The sequence below is a fragment of the Anoplopoma fimbria genome, chromosome 24 (genome assembly GCF_027596085.1).
Source record: "Anoplopoma fimbria isolate UVic2021 breed Golden Eagle Sablefish chromosome 24, Afim_UVic_2022, whole genome shotgun sequence".
NCBI lineage: Eukaryota > Metazoa > Chordata > Actinopteri > Perciformes > Anoplopomatidae > Anoplopoma > Anoplopoma fimbria.
The window spans coordinates 1447630-1472883 of record NC_072472.1 but is presented as its reverse complement, the minus strand read 5'-3'; the positions used below and the strand labels follow the sequence as shown (position 1 = coordinate 1472883).

The following is a 25254-nucleotide window of genomic DNA, read 5'->3' as shown; positions in this document are numbered from 1 at the left end:
CATTCACAAACACTGCCAGACCTCCTCCCTTCCTCCTACCGCTATAATATTAGAGTTGGTTTACTCCCAGAAGAGACAGTTAAAGGAGAGCACTTGAATCTGGAGAATTTGAAAGAAAGAGCTCGAGGAGAGACAAACCAATACCTCTTCAGAGACAACATCCCACCATACCCTGAACCAGAGTTTCATGTGCGCCATCTGAAACACGACACCAACCAAAAGGGATTGCGTGGCATCAGGGGGTATGAAGGCTTCAGGAACCCGGGGAAGACTCTCTGCTGTGGTGGAGTCTGGTTGTAGGACCCGACGAGATCACAGCAGCTGAGACGAGGCTCCTGGAGACCACCTACCCGGACCGGACGGAGGAGCAGGCCCAGAACCAGGGGAGCTTCCTGTGGAAGTTTGACACCTCCCCGGCCTTCATGGGGACCTCAAGGCTCGGCTCCTACCGCTTCACCTTCCCTCTGAAGGAGGTGCTGGATGCCTACAGCAAGAAGGTACTGGGCTCAAACAGTCAGAATACTATGGGTCTGATTCAGATGAGTTCTTAATACGTCCTATAAGAATGAATTATTATTATTTCTGCTTTAAACACAGTAAACTGTCAACAACAGCTCAGTTCATTAAGGAGACTTTGATGGGTGTATTTTTAATGCTCAGTGGGTCGTGTGTTAAAACCTGTTTCATTGTCTACAGTTCTGTGACGGTAAGCGGCCCGTCATGTGGGTGTATAGCACGCACCTTGGCTCGAGCTATTTAATTGTTTGTTTCAAATTCCATTACCTCCAACATGACTTGAATGCACCATGAGCTATGTATGTTATCAGAGCCTCATCGAAGCTGAAGCGATGAAGTGCACATGTCTCTGTACATAGGTACATAAGTAGATACTGATCTGAGAATATTTACTGAATTCACTGTAAATACATGAAATGTGAGAGTCGAACCTGTAAACACACACAGATCCATCTTCACACCTTCATTTTAAATTCTTGTCATTTAGGATTACAAACACTGCAGTTGTTCTGCTCGTCATCTTCTTTTGTTCTTTTTCCGCTTTAGGTTCTGGAATTTGATGCCGGACGACTGAGAGAGAACCTCAAGTTCTGCTACGAAGGACCTGGAAGGCTCCCTGGTGCCACATTTGAAGACTTCGAAGAGGCTGAAGAGACTGTTCAAGATTTGTGGCCTGAAAACTCCTCACCACTGGAGAAACAATAAGAGCTAAATGAATTCACTGTCAAATACAAACGAATAAAGTAATATATTCAAATCAGAGTCAGCAGCGTTCTTTTTATTGGAAATGTTAGCTTGAGAGAGCATAGTAGGTTGTGTCACAACCCAGCTCCTAGGCCATGACATACATGGAACGGACACAAGGGATTATAGTAAAGCAAAGTTATTTATTATAATAAAGTAAACAGATAGTTTAAATGATGGAGTTTGTCAGCCAGTAACGTTTAGGTGAATGTGTGAGCATAATCTCCGCCGGTGATGAGAGGGAATACAGAGAACTGAACCAGGACTTCATAGGATGGTGCCGGCGGAACTGCCTCCAGGTCAACTCTGGTAAAACCAAAGAGCTGGTGGTGGACTTCCGCCGGGGTAAACACTGTCCTCCGGAACCAGTGAACATCCAGGGACAGGACATTGAGATTGTGCAATCTTATAAGTACCTGGGTGTTCACCTGAACAATAAACTGGACTGGACTAATCATTCAAATGCACTTTATAAAAAGGGTCAGAGCAGACTCTATCTGCTGAGGAGACTGAGGTCCTTTGGAGTGCAGGGAGCACTCCTGAGGACCTTCTTTGACTCTGTGGTGGCATCAGCCATCTTTTATGCAGTGGTCTGCTGGAGCAGCAGCATCTCAGCAGCAGACAAGAAGAGACTGAACAAGCTTGTCAGGAAGGCCAGCAGTGTGCTGGGTGTCCACTGGATACGGTGGAGGTGGTGGGAGACAGGAGGGTGATGGCCAAGCTGTCATCCCTGATGAACAACACCTCCCACCCCATGCAGGACACCCTGGCAGCTCTGTGCAGCTCCTTCACCACCGGCTGCTTCACCCCCGGTGGTGAAGGAGAGGTACCGCAGGTCCTTCCTTCCTGCTGCTGTCAGGCTGCACAACCAGCTCTGCTCCAGCAGACCACATGACACATGACAATAAAACACTGTGCAATAATAGTTAATATAGTTGTTTTTTTTCTGTCTGTAAATATTATATTTCAGTTATTGTGTTTTTCTACTGTTTTTATTGCTTATTTATAATACTTGTTTTTTTATTTTATTTTTTTATTTTCATTTTTATCTTGTCTTTCTTTTACTGTCTCTTGTGTGCACTTTAACTCTATGCTGCTGTAAGCCTGCAAATTTCCCCGCTGCGGGACTAATAAAGGATTATCTTATCTTATCTTATCTTATAATGAAGTGTGGGCTGTTAGCTCTGCTATTCCTGACAAAGAGGTCAACGGTTCAAAGCTGAGTGGAAACATTTATTTTACTGACCTGTACCTTAACACAGAATTGATTATTGATTAAGTTACATTATGAAGGCACAACAGACTTTAGTCCTTATATTCTAATATCTTTAAGGGTCAAGAGGGAATCAAACATGTCAAAGTGGCATTAATGAATTTCTGTGTGTGTGTGTGTGTGTGTGACAGGTTTCCACGTGTCAGCTCCCGCGGCGACCTTTGACCTGAGGAAGGTTGAATTAACGCCTTAATATTTTATGTTTTTTGTTCTTTTCTTTACCATCCTCCAATCTTGATTTTCTTACTCTCCTCTTTTGTTTTTATCCTAAATTTCTCTGCTTTCATCCCATTTTTTAGTATTTTGTCACATAATTAAAAAAACACTTGAAATCCATTTATTTTTATCAAATAAAATCAAACACAATGAATGTTTCTACATTTGAAACAATAATCAACAACCCAACCATCAAATTCAAAACATAATTATCAAATAAATCTTATAAACAGGTTCATTAAATATTCACTTCTTAAAAATATCAAATATAAAAGTACTGCATTAACAGTGACTGCATTAAAAATCATTCAAAGTATCAGAACTTACTTTTACTGAAGTATGACTTTGAAAGCAGGAAGCTTTTTTTAAATTGTTGTACTTGTACTGCTTCAGACTTAAGTAAATTAAATGTAGTGATGTAGAATATCAAGCAGCATTAAAAAAATACTCAGGTAAAGTACAAATACCTCTACACTGTTCTTGCATACTGTACATGAGTAAATGTGCTTTGGTACTTTAAAGTATAAGTACACTCTAATTCTTCTGCATGCTTTACTTTTGCTGACGATACTTCTGTACTGAAGTAACATTTGACTTTGAACATTAAATTGTGACGTTTTGTAGCAGCAGCTGAGTTCACTGGAACTACTTTTTGCGGAGGAGGAAGACGAGTTAAAAGAGTTCCGGCTGTGGACGGTTCACCTCCAGAGCCGGTAGACTCCCAGAGCGATGGCCAGGCAGGAGAACACCGTCGCTGGGGAGGAACACGGGAGAGAACACACTATTACTACTAGTAGTACTACTAAAATGTTCACTATAGTACTGTAGGACACTTTACATGAATATTTCCATTTTCTGCTACTTTCTACTTTTTCTCTACTACATCTCAGAGGTAAATATTGTACTTTTTACTGTACTACATCTTTGAAGGTTCAGGTTATTAAAACAAAATCTAATCAACAGATAAATGAAGGTCTAATATTATTAGTGGTGTGAGAACATATTGATAAACTCAAGTATTGCAATATTTTTTAGCGTGATACTATAAAATAATCGGCAACTATTTTGATAATCTGATAATATTTGATAGTAACAAAGTCATTTTTCAAGCAAAAAGGGGCAGAAACAGCTGATTTCAGCCTTTCAAACATGGAGTTTTTCATTTTTTTCTGATTTAAATCATATTAAATTGAATATTTGGGGGTTTTGGACTAAACTAGCGGTTTACCTGCCAGGTAGCGGATCGTCTCCAGTTTGAGAGACTCCAGGACAGTTTTGAGCGACGCCACCTGAAGGTCGATCTTACGGTTGATCTCCATGTTGTAGTTTTCCAGGTCGGCTTTCTGACAACAGAAGACACAACAACAACCAATCACATCCCACACGGCTGAAGAACTGAAGATAATGTGTAGTTTTATATAGTACTAGTATTATAGTAGTAGTATACCTTGTGATGGAACTCTGTGCTCGCCTCCATCAGCTTCTTCTCCTGTTCAGAAAACTGACAGAAAAACACACAAAACAAAATCATCTTTAAGCGTATATTTGTTTACATTTGGTCAAATTAACACCATTAAGAAAACCGATTGATCTCTGATCAGCTCCAGTTTGCAATGTACTCATTGATTTACAGAAAACTATCACTGGAGTACTTTGATACTGAAGAACGTGTTTTTTTCTATGATTTCTGAGCAGCTTTGTGAACTTTTATTGATAAACGACATCAGATATAATGATAAGGAAGTGTACATCACAGCAAATCTATAAATATGTGTTTTATATCCGTGTGTTCAGATTTGAAGAAGAGAAGGAGTGCCCATATTTATGATAACTGCAGTTTGTAGTAAAGTAGCCCATTATGTGACTGGATCAATCGAGGTCAGTGATGCGTTCACTTACCAAGGGTTTTCGCAGCCTTTAAGGGTAAATTCAAGCACTTTTAAGGGACCTAAACCAAGACTTTATCATCACATCTAAATTCTTTCTATAAATGAAATTGTGAAAAAGAAAGTTTTTTACCAACTTTATATGTTGGATTTATGTTTTGTGATGATGCGATATAATACGACTTTTGTTCAATGAATATATTCAATTCAAACATATTCCTGAACTTGAAAGCATAACAGATAAAACGAAACATTTTCCAAATGTTTAAGACTTTGTGGGAACCTTTTTAACGGATGTGATGCGTTCACTTACTGATTCTCTTGCTGAAGTGCATTTGAGTCGTGATGCGTTCACTTACTGACGAACAGCACTTTCGTCAGTAAGTAAAAGCATCACGAAGGGCATCAGCACGAAGCGCATTAGAGATGCGGTGCGTTCACTTACTGATGTTCGTGATGCGTTCACTTACTGATATGTGTGCTGAAGTTAATTTAAAAACAACACAGTCAGTGAGTGAACTGAACCAAACGATTTCAATAATTAAATTGATTTGTGATTTCCGCCTCGAATAACTTTGCTATCTAACTTCCTGTCCCGCCGTCTCTTTGTCTTTGTCTCACCACGTCAGCGATCCGGCTGCTCTGAAGGTTGATGTCCAGTTTGGTTTCAGCTCGGACTTTCAGACTCTCCTCCTGAATTAAAAAACATCCATAAAAACATCAGATCAGATGAATCTTAACAAACAGGAGAGTTTGTATAAAAACAACATAAACAAACATAAAAACACATTCTGACCTTCAGTCGGTTGTGTATCTGCTCCAACTCTCGTTTCATTTTCTACAAGAAAATAACAGAAGAATGTTTGTTACTTTATCTGATGGGCAGCGATAGACGTTTGGTAAAATAACTTTATTTATACATCATGTAGAGACGAGTATCTGAACACCAGGGTTTTGGCCGACTCTACCCTGGAAATTCACTGGAGAATTCAAAATGAAGTCATTTCTTTTTACTCATTTAGAGGCTAGTTAGCCAGCTAGCTTGCTAATTCCACCATGATTTCATGCTACAGTTACAGAGCAAAAGGAGCCCCACGTGAACCGCTGGCGTAGACAAGTTTTCCTGTTTAAATGACCATTCATGATTGGCTGTTACCCTTTCAGTTAGCTTATGCTAGAGGGGCTAATTGGTCTGTTATAGTGTCAAACTACAGTTTAAACTTTTATAAACATTTGTTAATTTAAGTTTACTTGCAAAGCTGATATATTTTAGGAAAGTGATTATTATTTGCTCTACCTGCTAGGGATTAGCATGATAACTATCTATGTGTATGCTAGATATTAGCATTAGCGTTTCTGATGAAATACTTTTGGATTTTTTAATATTAATGTTCAGAGTTTCCTCCTTTGCTTTTGGAACTAAAGTGAAAATATTAATATTAGCTTTGTTCATAAAAGCATCATGAAATGAGTTTAACCGGTGAAGTATTGATCCGAAGTAACCGAACTTTAAGATTAAAGAGGTATGAATAAATAAACGTGTGGTCGCACCGTGTTTTCAGATCTCAGGTTGGCGAAGTCGCTCTTCTCCAGAATCACCATGTCCTTCCTGATGGAGTCCAGGTGAGCCATGATCTGCTGCACTGTGATTTCCTCCAGAAAACAAAAGTATTGATCAGTTAATACTATTAGTATTACTACTTTGACTGCAGTAAAGGTGTCTTTTTGTACACTTTCTTTAAACGCTCCTCCTACCTGGTGTGATTTGGTCACCATGTCTCTGTAGACGATGTCAATGTTGGCCGTCGTCAAGGTAACCAGAGCGGAAACGATCAGATCCGCCTGACGCTTCTCAAAACCTGCACGAAACGAAAAAACGTTGGAATGAAAAACCTTTTTGGATGAAACCTGGAACTCGTTCTCACTTTCTAAAAGAAGATGATAAAATGTTTCGATGGAAAATGGAACTAAATCTTTAGATTTAGTTTCTGTATATATATATATTTATATATTTGTTTCTCACCGCTGCTCTCGAGCTCCGTCACCATGGCGTGGGAGTCGAAGGTGAGTTTACGTTGCTCCAGAGGCGTTAATTCAACCTTCCTCAGGTCAAAGGTCGCCGCGGGAGCTGACACGTGGAAACCTGTCACACACACACACACACACACACACACACACACACACACACACACACACACACACACACACACACACACACGCAGAAATTCATTAATGCTACTTTGACATGTTTGATTCCCTCTTGACCCTTAATGAAGTACATTTACTCATGATACTGAAGTCAGGTAGTATTTTTACTGTATGGTATTAGTACTTTTATTGTAAAAGAGTATTTAACACTGTGGTATTAGAACATTTATTGTAGGACTTTTTACTGAAACTGAGTATTTGTACAGTAAGGTGTTAGTACTTTTACTTTCACAAATTACACTGTATTATTACACTGTTGTATTAGTACTCCTACTGTAACAGTGTATTTTTACAGTGTGGCATTAGTACCTTTACTGTAATAGAGTATAAATACATTCTAGTATTAGTACTTCTACTGTAAGCTTGGCGATCGAATTTGAAATTTGAAGCTATGTCTGATCAATTCAATGTGTTCTATGCAGCCCTCCGGCAGTATCGAAGGGGTTGGAAAATAAAACCTATTATTGAGAAGGTTGGTTGAAAGAATATATATATATATATATATATATATATATATATATATATTAACTCCTGATATATGGACAAGTAGTTCCGTCAAATTGTATATATATGTGTGTGTGTGTGTATCTATAAATATATATATGTGTGTGTGTGTATGTATATATATAGCGGGTTAAATAAGTATTGAACACGTCACCATTTTTCTCAGTAAATATATTTCTAAAGGTGCTTTTGACATGAAATTTTCACCAGATGTCGGTAGCAACCCAAGTAATCCATACATACAAAGAAAACCAAACAAATAAGTTCAGAAATTAAGTTATGTGTAATAAAATGGAATGACACAGGGAAAAAGTATTGAACACATGAAGTAAGGGAGGTGCAATAAGGCATGAAAGCCAAGACACCATCTGAAATCTATCAGTAATTAGAAAGCAGTCCTGCCCCTTGTCAGTGCAAATGAATATCAGCTGGTTCAGTCCCAACTGATGACCTATAAAAAGGTGTCTCATTACCAAGGTGTCACACAAGAAGCATCTCATGATGGGTAAAAGCAAAGAGCTCTCTCAAGACCTTCACAACCTTATTGTTGCAAAACATACTGATGGCATTGGTTACAGAAGGATTTCTAAACTTCTGAATGTTCCAGTGAGCTCTGTTGGGGCCATAAAAAGAACATAATTTCCCCATAAACCGGCCACGACCAGGTGCTCCTCGCAAGATTTCTGACAGAGGAGTGAAAAGAATTATCAGAAGAGTTGTCCAAGAGCCAAGGACCACTAGTGGAGAGCTTCAGAAAGACCTGGAACCAGCAGGTACAATTGTTTCAAAGAAAACAATAAGTAATGCATCAACCGCCGTGGCCCGTATGCACGCTCACCACACAAGACTCCACTGCTGAAGAAAAAGCATGTTGAAGCTCGTTTAAAGTTTGCTGCACAACATTTAGACAAGCCTGTGAAATACTGGGAGAATATAGTCTGGTCAGATGAGACCAACATGGAACGCTTTGGATGCCATAATACACACCATGTTTGGAGGTCAAATGGCACTGCACATCACCCCAAAAACACCAAAAAACACCAAACCAACAGTGAAGTTTGGAGGTGGAACATCATGGTGTGTACTACCCTGAGCCTTCCTCGCTGCACTTATTGCATTCGTATTCGTTTACTGCACTTATCCTATTCGTAGTAGTTTGTAGCACTTATTGTTTTGGTAGTAATTTGCCTCTGCACTATACTTTTGCTCTGTTTTATGCTTTAAGATGCTTGTTTAAGAAAGGAGATGCACTGATGACTTCTGGTGACTAGTAGTTCTCTTGAATACCTATGTTGAATACACTTATTGGACAAAAGCGTCTGCTAAATGACTGTAATGTAATGTAATGTAATGTAATGTAATGGTGTGGGGCTGTTTTTCAGCATACGGCACTGGCAAACTTCATATAATTGCAGGAAGCATGAATGGAAAAATTCTTCTTTATATATATATATATATATATATATATATTTATATATTATATATATATTATATATATATTTTTATATATATATATTTATATATATATTTTTTTAGTTTTTCAGCATACGGCACTGGTAAACTTCATATAATTGCAGGAAGGAAGAATGGAAAAATTCTTCTTTATATATATATTTTTATATATATATTTATATATTTATATATATTATATATATATATTTTTATATATATATTTATATATATATATTTTTATTTATATTTATTTTTTTTTTTCAGCATACGGCACTGGCAAACTTCATATAATTGAAGGAAGGATGAATGGAAAAATTCTTCTTTATATATATATTTTTATATTTATATATATTTATATATATATTTTTTATATATATATATATATTTATATATATTTTTTAGTTTTTCAGCATAACTGGCAAACTTCATATAATTGAAGGAAGGAAGAATGGAAAAATTCTTCTTTATATATATATTTATATATATATTTTTATATTTCAGCATACGGCACTGGCAAACTTCATATAATTGCAGGAAGCATGAATGGAAAAATTCTTCTTTATATATATATTTATATATATTTTTTATATTTATATACATATTTATATATATATATTTTATATATATATATTTTTATATTTATATATTTTATATATTTATTTATATTTATATATATATATTTTATATATATATATTTATATATATATATATATATTTATATTTATATATATTTATATATATATAAAACCTGGATAACAGGATTTAGGGGCAGTTTGCAGTAAAACAACGAAGAAGAAATCCTTCCGATGTTCACGCATGCGCGGTACAGCTCGGGCAGGAATAAATTCGCACATGCGCAGAACGGACCGGGAGCTGACTGCTTCTTCTTCGTGTCTTTATAAACAGACTCACCTCTCCACGCTCCGGCTCCGGCCCGCCGCAGCAGCGCGTTCATCCCGACTCTGTTGTGTTTTAAGAGTTTAATAGAGTTTAATAGAGTTTAATAAAGTTTAATTAAACTCTATTAAACTCTTAAACTAGTGAAACTCTGCCGACAGACAGAACAGGCTGCAAGAACCAGGAAGTCCCGTGGAAGACCAGTCTGTCACGAGGCATTCAGGGACTGTCGGGATTCTCAAAACTACTTACGTTTTTTCAAAACTGTAAAAAAAAAAAAATTAATTAATTAATTAAAATGAAACTTAAAAACTTTTCAAAACAGTAAAAAAAAAAAAACACACAACAAAGCAATAGTAATAATATTTGTATTAATTAAAATGAAACTTAAAAACTTTTCAAAAAAAAAAAAAAAAAACAAAGTAATAGTAATAATATTTGTATTAATTAAAATGAAACTTAAAAACTTTTCAAAACAGTAAAAAAAAAAAACACAACAAAGCAATAATATTTTGTATTAATTAAAATGAAACTTAAAAACTTTTCAAAACAGTAAAAAAAAAAAACAAAGCAATAGTAATAATATTTGTATTAATTAAAATGAAACTTAAAAACTTTTCAAAACAGTAAAAAAAAAAACACAAAAAGCAATAGTAATAATATTTGTATTAATTAAAATGAAACTTAAAAACTTTTCAAAAAAAACAAAACACAACAAAGCAATAGTAATAATATTTGTATTAATTAAAATGAAACTTAAAAACTTTTCAAAACAGTAAAAAAAAAAAAAAAACAACAAAAAGCAATAGTAATAATATTTGTATTAATTAAAATGAAACTTAAAAACTTTTCAAAACAGTAAAAAAAAAAAAAACACAACAAAGCAATAGTAATAATATTTGTAAATTAAAATGAAACTTAAAAAAAAAACACAACAAAAAAAAACACACAACAAAGCAATAGTAATAATATTTGTATTAATTAAAATGAAACTTAAAAACTTTTCAAAACTAAAAAAAAACACAACAAAGCAATAGTAATAATATTTGTATTAATTAAAATGAAACTTAAAAACTTTTCAAAACAGTAAAAAAAAACAACAAAGCAATAGTAATAATATTTGTATTAATTAAAATGAAACTTAAAAACTTTTCAAAAAAACACAACAAAGCAATAGTAATAATATTTGTATTAATTAAAATGAAACTTAAAAACTTTTCAAAACAGTAAAAGAAAAGACACACAACAAAGCAATAGTAATAATATTTGTATTAATTAAAATGAAACTTAAAAACTTTTCAAAACAGTAAAAAAAAAATGCAGATAAAAGAAGCAACATTTAAAACATCAACAAAAAAGCATCAATAACATTGTTGGTATTTTCATAAACATTTCAAATTAATATTTCATTATACTTTTGCTCATTGCATTTATTTGGAAAATGTATTTACTGGTTGCTTTGCATAGTAAGAATAAAACAAAACTCTAACAAGCATGAATAAATATGATTTTAGCGGTTTTACACCTTTAAATAAGGTAAAATAAGATAATCCTTTATTAGAAATTTGCAGGCTTACAGCAGCAGAGAGTAAAGTGCAAACAAGAGACATAGTAAAGAAAGACAAGTAAAACAAGTATTATAAATAAGCAATAAAAAACAGTAGAAAATCAACAATAACTGAAATATTATATTTACAGACAGAAAGAACTATTTTAACTATTATTGCAATGCAGTTTACACGTGAATTGACCCGTAATAGAATAGATAAACAGTGGTTGAATATAAGTACATTTACTCAAGTACTGTTCTTAAATACAATTCTGAGACACTTTTATTTTTTATGCATCCCTATAGTTTCATTTCACGACTACATCTCGTAAGGTACTTTTTACTGCACGACATTTATCTCACAGCTTTAGTAACTCAGCAGATTCTGATTATGAAAACAAAATAATAAATTAATTAATGATGTATTATTATTATTATTATTATTATTATTATTATAGATCAAACTACCAGCAGACAGTAAGTCATTAAAATGAGCTCCACCTTTAAAGTGATGAACACGTTTATGCATCACTAATTATGGTTCAATAATACATATAATTCAGAATATATTATTCTGCATAATGACTATTATAATATTTGCATTTGTCCTTGAATTAAAGCTCTGAATACATTTTAACCCACTGGTAAAGGCCCAACTAAATTACAGCAGGATTAGAGGAGCTCAGAATTCCTGACTTTACGAGGTGATCTTTAAGGCACCTTAAGATTACAGAACTGTCACGCTGTCCTTCACCAATAAAGTTTTATTGGAATATTAAAACAAAATTAAATTAATCACATATCAGCTGCTACGTTGTATCCGGTGACTATTCATCTATAAACCGGTTTATTTAAATATATATATTTTTATATATATATATTATGTATATATATAGAAATATATAAATATTTATATATTCTATATATTTATTTATATATATATATAGAAATATTTATATATATATATATATATTTATATATATATAGAAATATATTTATATATATATATTTATATATATTTTTTTAGTTTTTCAGCATACGGCACTGGCAAACTTCATATAATTGAAGGAAGGAAGAATGGAAAAATTCTTCTTTATATATATATTTATATATATATTTTTATATTTATATATATTTATACATATATTTTATATATATATTTTATATTTATATATTTTTATATATTTATACATATATTTTATATACATATATAACAACCAACTAAATTACAGCAGGATTAGAGGAGCTCAGAATTCCTGACTTTACGAGGTGATCTTTAAGGCACCTTAAGATTACAGAACTGTCACGCTGTCCTTCACCAATAAAGTTTTATTGAAATATTAAAACAAAATTAAATTAATCACATATCAGCTGCTACGTTGTATCCGGTGACTATTCATCTATAAACCGGTTTATTTAAATATATATATTTTTATATATATATATTTTTATATATATATATTTATATATATATATATATATATATATTCTATATATTTATTTATATTATATATATTTATATATATATATATATATATATATATATATAAATATTTATATATATATAGAAATATATATTTATATATATATAGAAATATATTTATATATATATATTTATATATATTTTTTTAGTTTTTCAGCATACGGCACTGGCAAACTTCATATAATTAAAGGAAGGAAGAATGGAAAAATTCTTCTTTATATATATATTTATATATATATTTTATATATATTATATATATATATTTATACATATATTTTATATATATATATATATATATATACATATATTTTATATATATATAACAACCAACTAAATTACAGCAGGATTAGAGGAGCTCAGAATTCCTACCTTTACGAGGTGCTCTTTAAGGCACCTTAACTGTCACTCTGTCCTTCACCAATAAAGTTTTATTGAAATATTAAAACAAAATTAAATTAATCACATATCAGCTGCTACGTTGTATCCGGTGACTATTCATCTATAAACCGGTTTATTTAAAAAAATAAAATAAAATAAAAACAGAAGTTCAGTCTACATCGTGTCCTGCGCGGCGCTTGTCAATAAAGTTGTTCATACAAAACCTCCTACGTCACTGTCATGGCGGCGGCGCAGAGCTGGCGCTGGTTCCCGGCCGTCGCTCTGGGAGCTTCTCTGCTGAAATGCCTCTTTATGAACGCGTAGTGAGTGTGGATGCTTTACTGGGAACCAGTTCCACTTACTGGTGCAGCTTCAGGACGATTCTCTCGTTTTATAGATAGGAACTGGTGGAGTTTGTGTGTTAGCTTCCGGCTAACAGGCAGGCTGTGGCTTCATTATGCAGTCACGTGTGTTTGAATGGTGACGTCATCGTTGCTCTGCTTTAAGGCTTCAGTCATAGAAATGTGTAATAAAGTCAAATGTGGTATTAATGTGAGCAAACCTTCAGATTTCTGAATGTATTCATGTATTTATATATATATTTATTTATATATATATATTTATTAATATTTCTATATTTATATATATATATATATTTTTTTTTATATTTATTTATATATATATTTTTTTATATTTATATATATATTATTTTTTATATTTATATATATATATATTTATTTTATATTTTTATTTATTTATATATATTTTTTTTTATATATATTTTTATATATATATTTATATATCTTTATATATATTTTTTTTTTATATATATATTTTTATATATATTTTTTATATATTTTATATATTTATATATATATTTATATATATATTTATATTATATATAAATATTTATATATATATTTTTATATATATATTTTTTCTTTTATATATTTATAAATATATTTATATATATATATATATATAATCCAAGAAGCAGCACCACAGTCTGCACACTACCTGAGATTGTTTGTTTATTTGGGCTTCATTTCTTTCACCACAGGCATCATAGTGAAGCGTAACCGGTGAAAATACTGAAAATCTGTGTTAAATTGTCTCAAATCAAGAATCCTTATTCTTTTAGCTTTTGCAGATGGCGTGTAGTTCTTTGACACGTTAAACCCAGACGTGTTCTTTTCCTAGTCAGTGAGTTTGGTGTGACTTTGCCCACCAGACTGCCCTGTTGTTAATCTGCCTCTGTGTTCTGTCTGTCAGTCATTCCACAGACTTCGAGGTGCACAGGAACTGGTTGGCCATCACACACAGTCTGCCGGTGTCCAGGTGGTACCACGAGGTCAGGACGTCACTCTGCTGCTGTTGTTTCAAACAGGAAGTGTCTCTCAGGGAGCACGTTTGTTCCTAAGTCTTGCTGACCGTCACCAGGTCTCCTGCAGTGTTTCTATATTTGCCACATCACCTGAAACGAGGACTACCTTCACTTCCATTCTAAACACTTTATATAAACCTTAAAGGTGCTACTGATAACATTCAGCCACTAGATGTCTCACTCTTCCTCCCCAGATCCATTACATTCACTTCACAACAAGTGTTTACCAGTTCAGTCAAGGACGTATGTTGGAGTGTATATCTATGTTGTTTGACAGGATTGGTGGAGATTCAGGAAGTAAACAGTTGGGTTATTGTTCTGTTATATGGCTTTCTGTTTTTCGGTAGCGTGGTGTAGTAGAGATAAACAGGTGTACAGCGTATTCCTACTGTACTCCTACTGTATTTTCCAGTCGGCCATCCATTTCTAAATCTCCATCCAAGCAGTATTAAACTGATCATTTGTGCAGACTGATGTTCTGCTTGTTGTCCAGATGTTGAGATAAACTGCTGCTCTTTCCTCCCTTAACTTGTGAGGCTTTTATAGAGTTTGAGACAACGACAGTTCTCAGCATCTACTGGAGGAACATGTAGCCTCACGCTGGATCTTTGTGTTCTCTCTGCCATGATCTCATGCATCCCTACTATTTACCAAATACTGACTCTAGAGAGAGACTTTCATGTTTTTATGTTACCTGAACGCACCGTAGTTCTCTACACACTGGGAATGAGATGACAGAGGGGTATTCAGCCGGATGCAATCTGTACACTCACCACTAGATGGCACTAAGTCCTCCACACTGTTCCTTTTAAATCATTATTTTCTGGAGTTAGAAGTTTGTTTTGACGAATCTTTCTGAGATATTCGTGACAGAAATGATAAACTCAACTTAAAGTACATTCCTCTTTTCTTTTTTGATCGTAATAAGACTTGGAATCAGTAATGCGTTGTTCCTTTTATAAACTACTACGTTTTCGTCCCTGCAGAACTCGTCGGAGTGGACTCTGGACTACCCGCCGCTGTTCGCCTGGTTCGAGTTCGGCCTGTCCCACGTGGCTCAGCACTTTGACAGAAACATGCTGGTGGTGGAGAACCTGAACTACGTCAGCCCGCCGACTGTGCTCTTCCAGAGGCTGTCGGTCATCTTCACTGACCTGGTTTTTATCTACGCTGCCAGAGAGTGAGCCTGAACTCACCCTGTATTATGTCTCATTAAATCACACACAGAGCAGGTTTTTTATGTGTACGGCACAAAGCTGATGCTCTTCTTCTTTCCATCAATAATAACTATTCTAACGGAGATCAAACCGCTTAATTCAGACACCAAATGTTTTATTTACATGTGAAATAGTTGAATGAAATGATTCAAAATTCCCCACAGTGTCACATGACAGAATCCTGCTGAACTTATATTTTTTTTGTGTCATTGTTATATTGTAAATATTGATTGAAAAGGTTTAAACAGTGATTAATTCAGCTGATACTCCAACAGTGCTAACTCTAGACTAACCTTCTGTTTCTACTGTGAAGTCTGAAGAAGAGCTTTGATAAAGTTAATTCCAGCTTGTTCATGGCTGCTTTTATTGTGAAACTCTTGACACTGAAACAGGAAGCTGAAGCATCATTCAGACATTTAATCTGACTGTTCAACATTAGTGTATGTTTGTGGCTGCTTTGTGCTTCCTGTTTAAAGTTAGAACTGGTGAAACTTGACCAGAAGGTGGCAGCAGAAGTACATTTTATTTTGTGTGATTTCTTTACTGAAGTGACTTTTTGCTTTTTATTTCTAGCTTATTGACCTAAAAACCTGTAACATTTGAAATAATTGTTTTCAAGAATCTTAAAGCTTTTATTTTGAAAGCCGGTTAGTTTTGTTGTTATATAAAGTTACTTATATCATAATAGAAGACGACATTGAACTCATTCTGTAACTTTTTTTAGAACATGATTCTTGTAAATCTAGACGCTGTGTTTCTTTTCCAGCAGCTTCATCCTGATTGGCTCTCTCCTCCTCCAGGTGCTGCCGGTGCGTTCAGGAGCAGAAAGGCTCTCGGGACGTTTTGAACCGCCCGTCCTTCGTCCTGGCTGTTCTGCTGCTCTGGAACTTCGGCCTCCTCATCGTCGACCGTATCCTTCAGCTGTGACGCCAGAACACAATATTTAAAACCAGCTTCTTCAGTTTTTATTCTTTAAAATGTTTCATAAGTCAGACGCTTGGGATCCTTTTGGATCAGGAGGCAAATTCTGGATTTAAAATGGTTAAAAATCAGCTTTTTCAAAATGTTTTATGAGGAAGGAAAAACACACAACATGGATTCAAGGATTCAAACGATGAGTTTTGAAAATATGTTTTAAACATTAGTTTTCTTTATTTACAATAAACAAGAAACTTACAAAAAGCTTATTAGATCTTTAGTCAAATTATTCTTAATAAAGATGAGTTATCATTTTTTGTGCTTTTTTTGATTCAGATCATTTTTTTATACTTTTGACTGTTTTATTAAAAGAACAACATTTTGATTTAGGGGATTTTAAGTTAAGAGTTACAAAATAAAATACTTTAATTAACTTTTCCATCCGAGCATCAGTTTGTAAATGTGAAGCTTTGGTTTTGTGTAATTTATATATTTTTGGAGTTGTATTCTGGTGTTCGTGATATTAAGATAAAACCTTCACATTCTCCCTCAGACATTCATTTCCAGTATAACGGCTTCTTGTTTGGCTTCCTGCTGCTCTCGGTGGCAAAACACCTGCAGGTTTGTGCTCCTAACGTAAAACAAACGAAGAATGTTTTCACGTCAACCAGCTGCTTCAGTTCACCTCCGGTTTGTTGTTTCTGTGCGACAGCATCGACACCTGCAGGGGCGCTGCTGTTCTCCGTGCTGCTCAACCTGAAGCACATCTACCTGTACGTGGCTCCGGCCTACGGAGTCTACCTGCTGAGGAGCTACTGCTTCACTCAGGACCACAACGGTACCACACACACACACACACACACACACACACACACACACACACACACACACACACACACACTGAGGCAGAGCGAGGTAATAAAACTATTACTGATAAGTTAGACGATCTGATAATTATTAATTAATTAAACCTCTGAACACAAAACAGTTTTAGGAGTTTTTTGCTTCTGCCATACTTTACTCATATATAATAATATGAAAATGACTCTACTTCTCTCTTGATTTATTCCCTCAGTAAACATTGTAAACATGAGTTTATGGTCTCAATCTCTAGTTTCAAGTCTTCTTCAATACAGCATGATGTTCATTTAGTAAATGATGCTCCATTTAGAGTCAAACAGACCATAAAGCAGGGGATGCTTTAGGGCGGGGCTACACACTGATTGACAGGTCGACACCAGAGACGTATACGGCGTCTCTACGTCACTCCTCCTCAGTCCTAATAGGGTCACTTCCTGTTCACTGGTTGCAAAAAGCCAAGATGGCGACGGCCAAAATGCTGAACTCGAGGCTTCAAAACGTCCACAAACCAACGAGTAACCATGACGACGACATCCACTCCTTCTTTGTTCCACCCGAACAATGAACGGTTCCTGGCGAGGGTTTCTGAATAGTTTGTTCTTGTAGTTTTCTGGTTTGGACTCTCTGTGTTTGTCTCTGTGCAGACGGCTCCATCAGGTGGAGAAGTTTCAGTCCGCTCCGTCTGGTAGCTCTGGGCAGCATCGTGGCCTCCGTCTGCGCTCTGTCCTTCGGGCCCTTCATCGCCATGGTGACTAGAGTCTTCCTCTCTCATCAGACTAACCCTTTACTGAAACATACACAGGCTGTGATCTGCAGTGTGTAGCTTTGACACAGAATCTTCCTTAAGCAAGATATTTCCCTTAACTATGAATATTTTGATTTAATAAAACCACCCCTGAATATTTGTGTAGTAGAAGCTGTTTGTTTACTTCATCATGTTCACTTCAGGGTCAGCTCCCTCAGGTGCTGTCCCGTCTCTTCCCCTTTAAGCGGGGCCTCTGTCATGCCTACTGGGCCCCCAACATCTGGGCGCTCTACAACATGCTGGACAAAAGCCTGGCGACGCTCGGTGAGACTCCATAACGCCGTGTCTGATCAGACCTTATGTTTTTCTGACTAACGTATATTGCTCCGTTGTGTAGCATAGACGTCAGACACACCTGTTTGTTGATCTTTGATGATTAGTCTAAGAATATGTATAAAGTGAAGTATTATTCAGAGTTGTCCGCTTGTATCACTTGATTGCCTGTAACAGAAACGTCTTCCTGTTCAGGTGTCCGTCTGAAGCTGCTGGAGGAGGCGGAGCTTCCTCGAGCCTCCATGACGGGCGGTTTGGTTCAGGAGTTCCAGCACTCGGTCCTCCCCTCCGTCACTCCCTCCGTCACTCTCGTCTGCACTCTGCTCTCCATCCTGGTGAGGCACAAAAGAAACTGGGATTCTTTTTTTACTCTGATATGAAGTGAAATACAGAAACACCAGCAGGGTGAGGTGAACAAAACACAGTAGAGTAACCCTAACCCAGAAACACAGTAGAGTAACCCTAACCCAGAAACACCGTAGAGTAACCCTAACCCAGAAACACAGTAGAGTAACCCTAACCCAGAAACACCGTAGAGTAACCCTAACCCAGAAACACCGTAACCCCTAACCCAGAAACACAGTAGAGTAACCCTAACCCAGAAACACCGTAGAGTAACCCTAACCCAGAAACACAGTAGAGTAACCCTAACCCAGAAACACAGTAGAGTAACCCTAACCCAGAAACACAGTAGAGTAACCCTAACCCAGAAAACAGTAGAGTAACCCTAACCCAGAAACACCGTAGAGTAACCCTAACCCAGAAACACAGTAGAGTAACACCTAACCCAGAAACACAGTAGAGTAACCCAGAAACACAGTAAGTGAACCCTAACCCAGAAACACAGTAGAGTAACCCTAACCCAGAAACACAGTAGAGGACATAAAGACACACAGTAGAGGACATAAAGAAACACAGTAGAGGACATAAAGAAACACAGTAGAGGACATAAAGAAACACAGTAGAGGACATAAAGAAACACAGTAGAGGACATAAAGAAACACAGTAGAGGACATAAAGAAACACAGTAGAGGAAAGAAACACAGTAAACATAAAGAAACACAGTAGAGGACATAAAGAAACACAGTAGAGGACAGAAACACAGTAGAGGACATAAAGAAACAGTAGAGGACATAAAACACAGTAGAGGACATAAAGAAACACAGTAGAGGACATAAAGAAACACAGTAGAGGACATAAAGAAACACAGTAGAGGACATAAAGACACACAGTAGAGGACATAAAGAAACACAGTAGAGGACATAAAGAAACACAGTAGAGGACATAAAGAAACACAGTAGAGGACATAAAGACACTAACTGTCATCACTAGAGGACATAAAGAAACTCAGTAGAGGACCAGCCGGCGGTGGCGTCCATCTGGCGGCGTCCTCGCGGTGCTCGGGGTTTCCTGCGCTGCCTGCTGCTCTGCGCTCTGGGTTCCTTCATGTTCGGATGGCACGTCCACGAGAAGGCCGTCCTCCTCGCCATCCTGCCGCTCAGGTGAGCCGCTCACACACTCACCGGAGGTCACCGCTGTGGAGGTTCTCCTCACTGTGGAGGTTCTCCTCGCTGTGGAACGTTCTGCTCTCTCGCTGTGGAACGTTCTCCTCGCTGTGGAACGTTCTACTCGCTGTGGAACGTTCTCCTCGCTGTGGGACTCCTCGTGTGGAACGCTCTCTCGCTGTGGAACGTTCTCCTCTCACTGTGGAACGTTCTCCTCGCTGTGGAACGTTCTCTCGCTGTGGAACGTTCTCCTCGCTGTGGAACGTTCTCCTCGCTGTGGAACGTTCTCCTCGCTGTGGAACGTTCTACTCGCTGTGGAACGTTCTCCTCGCTGTGGACGTTCTCTCACTGTTTCTCCTCACTGTGGAACGTTCTCCTCACTGTGGAACGTTCTACTCGCTGTGGAACGTTCTCCTCACTGTGGAACGTTCTACTCGCTGTGGAACGTTCTCCTCACTGTGGAACGTCTCCAGGTACATTTAAAGTGAAGTGCATTTTGTTTGTTGCGTCCTGCAGCATCCTGGCGGTCGAGAGCAGAGAGGATGCTGGGATATTCCTGGTTCTGACCACCACAGGTCACTACTCGCTGTTCCCGCTGCTCTTCACCCCCGCAGGTAAACACCCGAATATCAGGTTTGATCTGAGGAAACTCACTGTGACCTCTTCTCACTGTTTCACTGTTTTTACAAACCAAACAATGAATCCAATAATGAAGAGAATCATTAGTTAATAGTTCAAAATGAGCAAATAAATAATGAATATACAATAAATAACAGTAGAACTGGGACGGTTTGAATACTTTAACTACATTTTACTGATTATACTGTATTAGAGTATTTTTTACTCTGTGGTTTTATTACTTTTAATGTAACTGAAAATATTTACAGTGTGGTATTAGAACATTTACTGTGACGCACCATTTTACTTTGTGGTATTAATACTTTTACTCTCATATATTATTTTTTACAGTGTGATATTAGTAGTAGATTTTTCTTCTTCTCTAAAATGTGCAATCAAAGAAATCCTAGAACTAGCTGTCGTTCTTTCAGCTGTTCCGTGACCTCTGACCTCTTGTGATTCTCATGTCTACATGTGTGTTTTCAGAGCTGCCCATCAAAGTGCTTCTGATGCTGATATTTACCATCTACTCTTTCACTGCTCTGAGGAAACTTCACAGGTAAAGAAAGTATTGCTATACTGTGTAGAATATGTTACATACTACTTAAACAATAACGTTTTATCTACAAAGGTATATTTGACTCCACTACCCAGAGTGCTTTGCACAGATCCCTCCTTTAGTAATCAGATCGCTGACTCTCTCCTCTCAGCGCTCAGGGCTCTCTGCTCCGTCCTCTGGAGTCCGTCTACCTGCTGGGCCTCGTTGCCGTGGCGACCGCCTGCGAGGTGGTCTTCCCCCTGTCGCCATGGCAACAGAAGCTGCCCTTCCTCCCCCTGCTGGTGACCTCGGTGTACTGCTCCGTGGGCGTCTGTCACTCCTTCCTGCGTCTGTACGTCAGTCTGCTGAGGCAGGAGGAGAAGCACAAGCAGCTGTGAGAGGCCGCAGGTTAGATACCCAGCACGCCTGCATCCTGCACAGGTGCCCCTGAGCAAGGCACTCGGACGCTGACCGATGAATCAGGAGGAAGTGACCGTCATGGTTCCAGTAACTCTGCTGGTGATCCTGGGTCCGTTTTAGTTCTTTTTCTTCTTCTTCTTCTGGAGTACTGACCAAACACAGATCACATGACCACAACATCCAGCGTAAACATCAGTGTTTGATGTCGGGCTCAAATGTTACTTTAGTCTATTGATCGTGATGATAACATAATCTATCCTGAACCCTGCGGACCACGAGACAGAAACACATCCTCAGCTGGAGTTTAGCCGAGCTCAGATCTATGAATCTAACACAGGTTTGAGGTTATGGTTGCAGACTGAAACAATGAAGAACGACTTTCAGCCAAAAATGATAAAGGTCAATTAAAAAAAAATAGAAGCTGAATTCCCGCTAGTGAATGCTGACTCTGTGGAGGTCTTCAGTTGTGTTTTGCATGTAGATCTGTAAATGATTCTTAAAATGCTTGGCTGTATATTTCCGTTGACTTTAGCTTCCATACGCTGAATAACGGCACAATCAAAGTTACAATAACATCATATTTTATATGTTTGAGGCTCAAGTGTTGACACGAGTAATTATACTATTAATTATTCATCACTAGAAACATTTCCAACTCGTTTCACTTCCTTTTTTAAGTTTGGGCTTTACAGACACACAGTACAAACACATGACATTTCACAATATAGAAATTTGCCCAACAATTAAAGTTGATTGAATTATTTTGCACCGAGTGTTTAAAGTCTGTATTTCTGCACAGCTGCAGATAAGAAAAGGCGACAATAACGTTAATAGTTTCAGTGTTGGCTGCGTGATCGTCTCTGACTCATCTCATCCAAACATGTTTTTTATTAAACGAGACTCTTTTTCAGTCCATGTTTTTTCGCGTTAGCCTTTCAAAAAAACATGTTCACTGCGATCAAAAAACATTTCACTCTCCCACTTGCTAAACAAAGAGAGGCAACACTTACAAGTTATATTCATTAAAGAAAGGTGATTTAATAAAAAAACTAAAAAAGATTAATCACTTTCTTTTTTAATTGAGGATTTTGTTTGAGTTCTGAAGACAGCTTCACTTAAAAAAGTCTCAATTAAAGCTTCGGTACATTCAGCACGGCCCTGATGTTTAGATCACCCAGCCTTGATGCAGAAGCAATGCATGCTGGGATAGATTCCAGCCTCCCACGACCCGTTATGGAAGGTGCATGACAGGAACGATGCATCACATCAGCTGAAAGTGTTTTATTTATTTGAAAACATTTGACCTTTGTGTGTAAAGCTCTCCTCCTCAAACAGAGTCCAGCGTCTCTTCTTCTCACTAACTAAACTCATCTCAGACTTTATGGACCAGAATCCAACTCGGCTAAAGAACCTTTTTAGTTTCTGGACTGATTGAACTGTCGGTCTCACCTGAGACGTTCAGGTGAATGAAACTCTATCTACTTCCTGTTTTTATTCAATAAAAACACTTGGGACCAAAACAGAACTGAAAGACGGTTATGATGTTTGTTTTTTCTATATTTTCAAATAAAGATAAAGATTAATATATCCTGTTTGTGTATGTAATGATGTTTGTTTTTTTTAATCTTCATCTCTTCACCTTCCAAAGAAATGTCCAACTGGATTCAAACAAACTGAAAAATGATTTTAACTCTGATGGCAGTTGAATAAAAACACCATAATAAGGATTATTATGGTTTAGTTAAAAAACTTTATTGATAAGGCAACACAAAACATGATTGGTTAAAATGAATTTACAGAGTTTTACACATTTTGACTGTGAAAATCTCTCTATTGCACAATAAAAGCTGTTAGCTTTGATGCTAACCTGCAGAACTACCAGTTAGCAGCTTTATGGACAAAATGGCCTCCGCTCGTCCTCGCCTCCGTCATCAGTCTCCTCTTTACAAACGTGTCCAAACATTCCCCCCCGTCCTCATGATCTTGTCTCATCACATCACATCGTATAAAAGTAAAAATCATTCAGTGGATTCCTTTTAACGTCAAAATAAGAGACATGTCGCACAAAACGGACTAACACTGTAAAATAAAGTAATGTTTACATTCTGTTCATCCATTCAAACACTGAAGCAGTTTAAAACGTTTACAGGAAATAAAACCAAACGAATGACAGTTCATTGAAAACCTTAAGTAAAAGTATGCAAGTATTACCATCTAAATGTACTTAAAGTACTCGTCCTCTCCTGTGAGAACCTCGTATCTCTAAAAAGAACAAACCTGGTTTCAGCTTTGTGACATTGATGCATTTCCCTGCTGATCCAGGAGGCTTTGTGAGGAGTTTATTTATCTGAAGAAGTAGGAGGATTTTCTCAACACATAAAGGAAACGCTTCATCCGTCAGTTTATGAAAAACATTCAACGTCAACACATCGAGAGATACGAGGTTTTACCCGGACAAGAAAAGGATGAAAAACTCATCTGAAAAGAAACTAAAAGGCTGCAACCAACAATTCTTTTTATTGTAGAGGAGTCTGTTGATCCTTTTTTGATTAATCAATTAGATGTTTCGTCCTTTTTAAAATTTAAAAAACTGTGAAAAGTGTTCCCAAAGCCGACGATGGCGTCCTGAAATGTCCACAACTCAAAAGTAATCAGTTTACTGCCACAGAGGAGTAAAACAAAAACTGAAAATATTCACATTTAAGAAGCTGGAATCAGAAAAAATTGAAAAAAATACTTAAACCGATTAAACGATGAGCAAAATAGTTGCAGAATAATTCAATAGTTGACAACTTATCAATAAGTTGCCCAGCTCTACTGTTACAACACTCTTGTTTGTTAATTTATTTGTTTTGTTTCAGAGCTGATTAAAACAAGCTGAAGTCTCTTTATTTAGCTGTTAATCACACCTGGCCTGGTTTGGCCTGGTTTGGCCTGGTTTGTCCTTGGTGGCTCTCTGGACTGGCCTGTTATGGGAAGTAGTAACTGTCTTTTTGAGGTCCAGTGTCATGGAGTAAAGCTACAGTTTGAGTTCTCTGATGAGTTCCTGGTTTCCGGTTGCGTGTCCTCTGTGGCGGTGAAGCTTTCTGTAAATCTGCTCCATTACGGCTCAGGATGCTGAACCTTTTAAACGCATTAAGAGGATCAGCCGATTCAGAGAAAAAGACAAGACTCCCAGCATGCTCTGCTCCGAGACACAACCAGCCTCCTGACCGGGCGACCTGCTTTAAAACCCTCATCACAGTGTGAATAAGAAGATATCATCAGACATCGACGCTCAACAACACGGCAAACATAAAGCTGGAATTTTAGCACAAAGGCTAACCCAGTTACACAGACGCTAACCCCATAACGTTAGCACAAAGGCTAACCCAGTTACACAGACGCTAACCCCATAACGTTAGCACAAAGGCTAACCCAGTTACACAGACGCTAACCCCATAACGTTAGCACAAAGGCTAACCCAGTTACACAGACGCTAACCCCATAACGTTAGCACAAAGGCTAACCCAGTAGCACGAAGCACACCCGGTGACTGAAGAAAAGGGTTTCACGGACATCACATCAGGTTCCTTCATGGCGGCTGTTTGTGTTTATGGGCGTATTACG

General features: G+C 36.8%; 2 protein-coding genes across 2 annotated transcripts; one reads left to right on the top strand and one right to left on the bottom strand.

Annotated features, from left to right (window-relative positions):
- Positions 1-2878: 2878 nt before the first annotated feature.
- On the bottom strand, positions 2879-9900 carry ccdc90b (coiled-coil domain containing 90B). Its single transcript, XM_054626241.1, has 9 exons — positions 9712-9900; positions 6659-6778; positions 6391-6494; positions 6187-6288; positions 5432-5473; positions 5257-5328; positions 4197-4250; positions 3978-4092; positions 2879-3503 (listed from the first exon to the last, which is right to left on the bottom strand). The coding sequence occupies exons 1-9, from the start codon at positions 9752-9754 to the stop codon at positions 3448-3450; spliced, it is 708 nt and encodes a 235-aa protein (XP_054482216.1). The 5' UTR covers positions 9755-9900; the 3' UTR covers positions 2879-3447.
- Positions 9901-13346: 3446 nt separating this feature from the next.
- On the top strand, positions 13347-23176 carry alg8 (ALG8 alpha-1,3-glucosyltransferase). The gene is given in 14 exon segments (XM_054625918.1): positions 13347-13429; positions 14379-14457; positions 15477-15670; positions 16508-16617; positions 17179-17246; positions 17338-17347; positions 17350-17463; positions 18131-18234; positions 18435-18555; positions 18760-18899; positions 19927-20066; positions 20586-20683; positions 21174-21246; positions 21398-23176. Coding segments are annotated over 14 exon segments (1560 nt in total). The 3' UTR covers positions 21624-23176.
- Positions 23177-25254: the final 2078 nt, after the last annotated feature.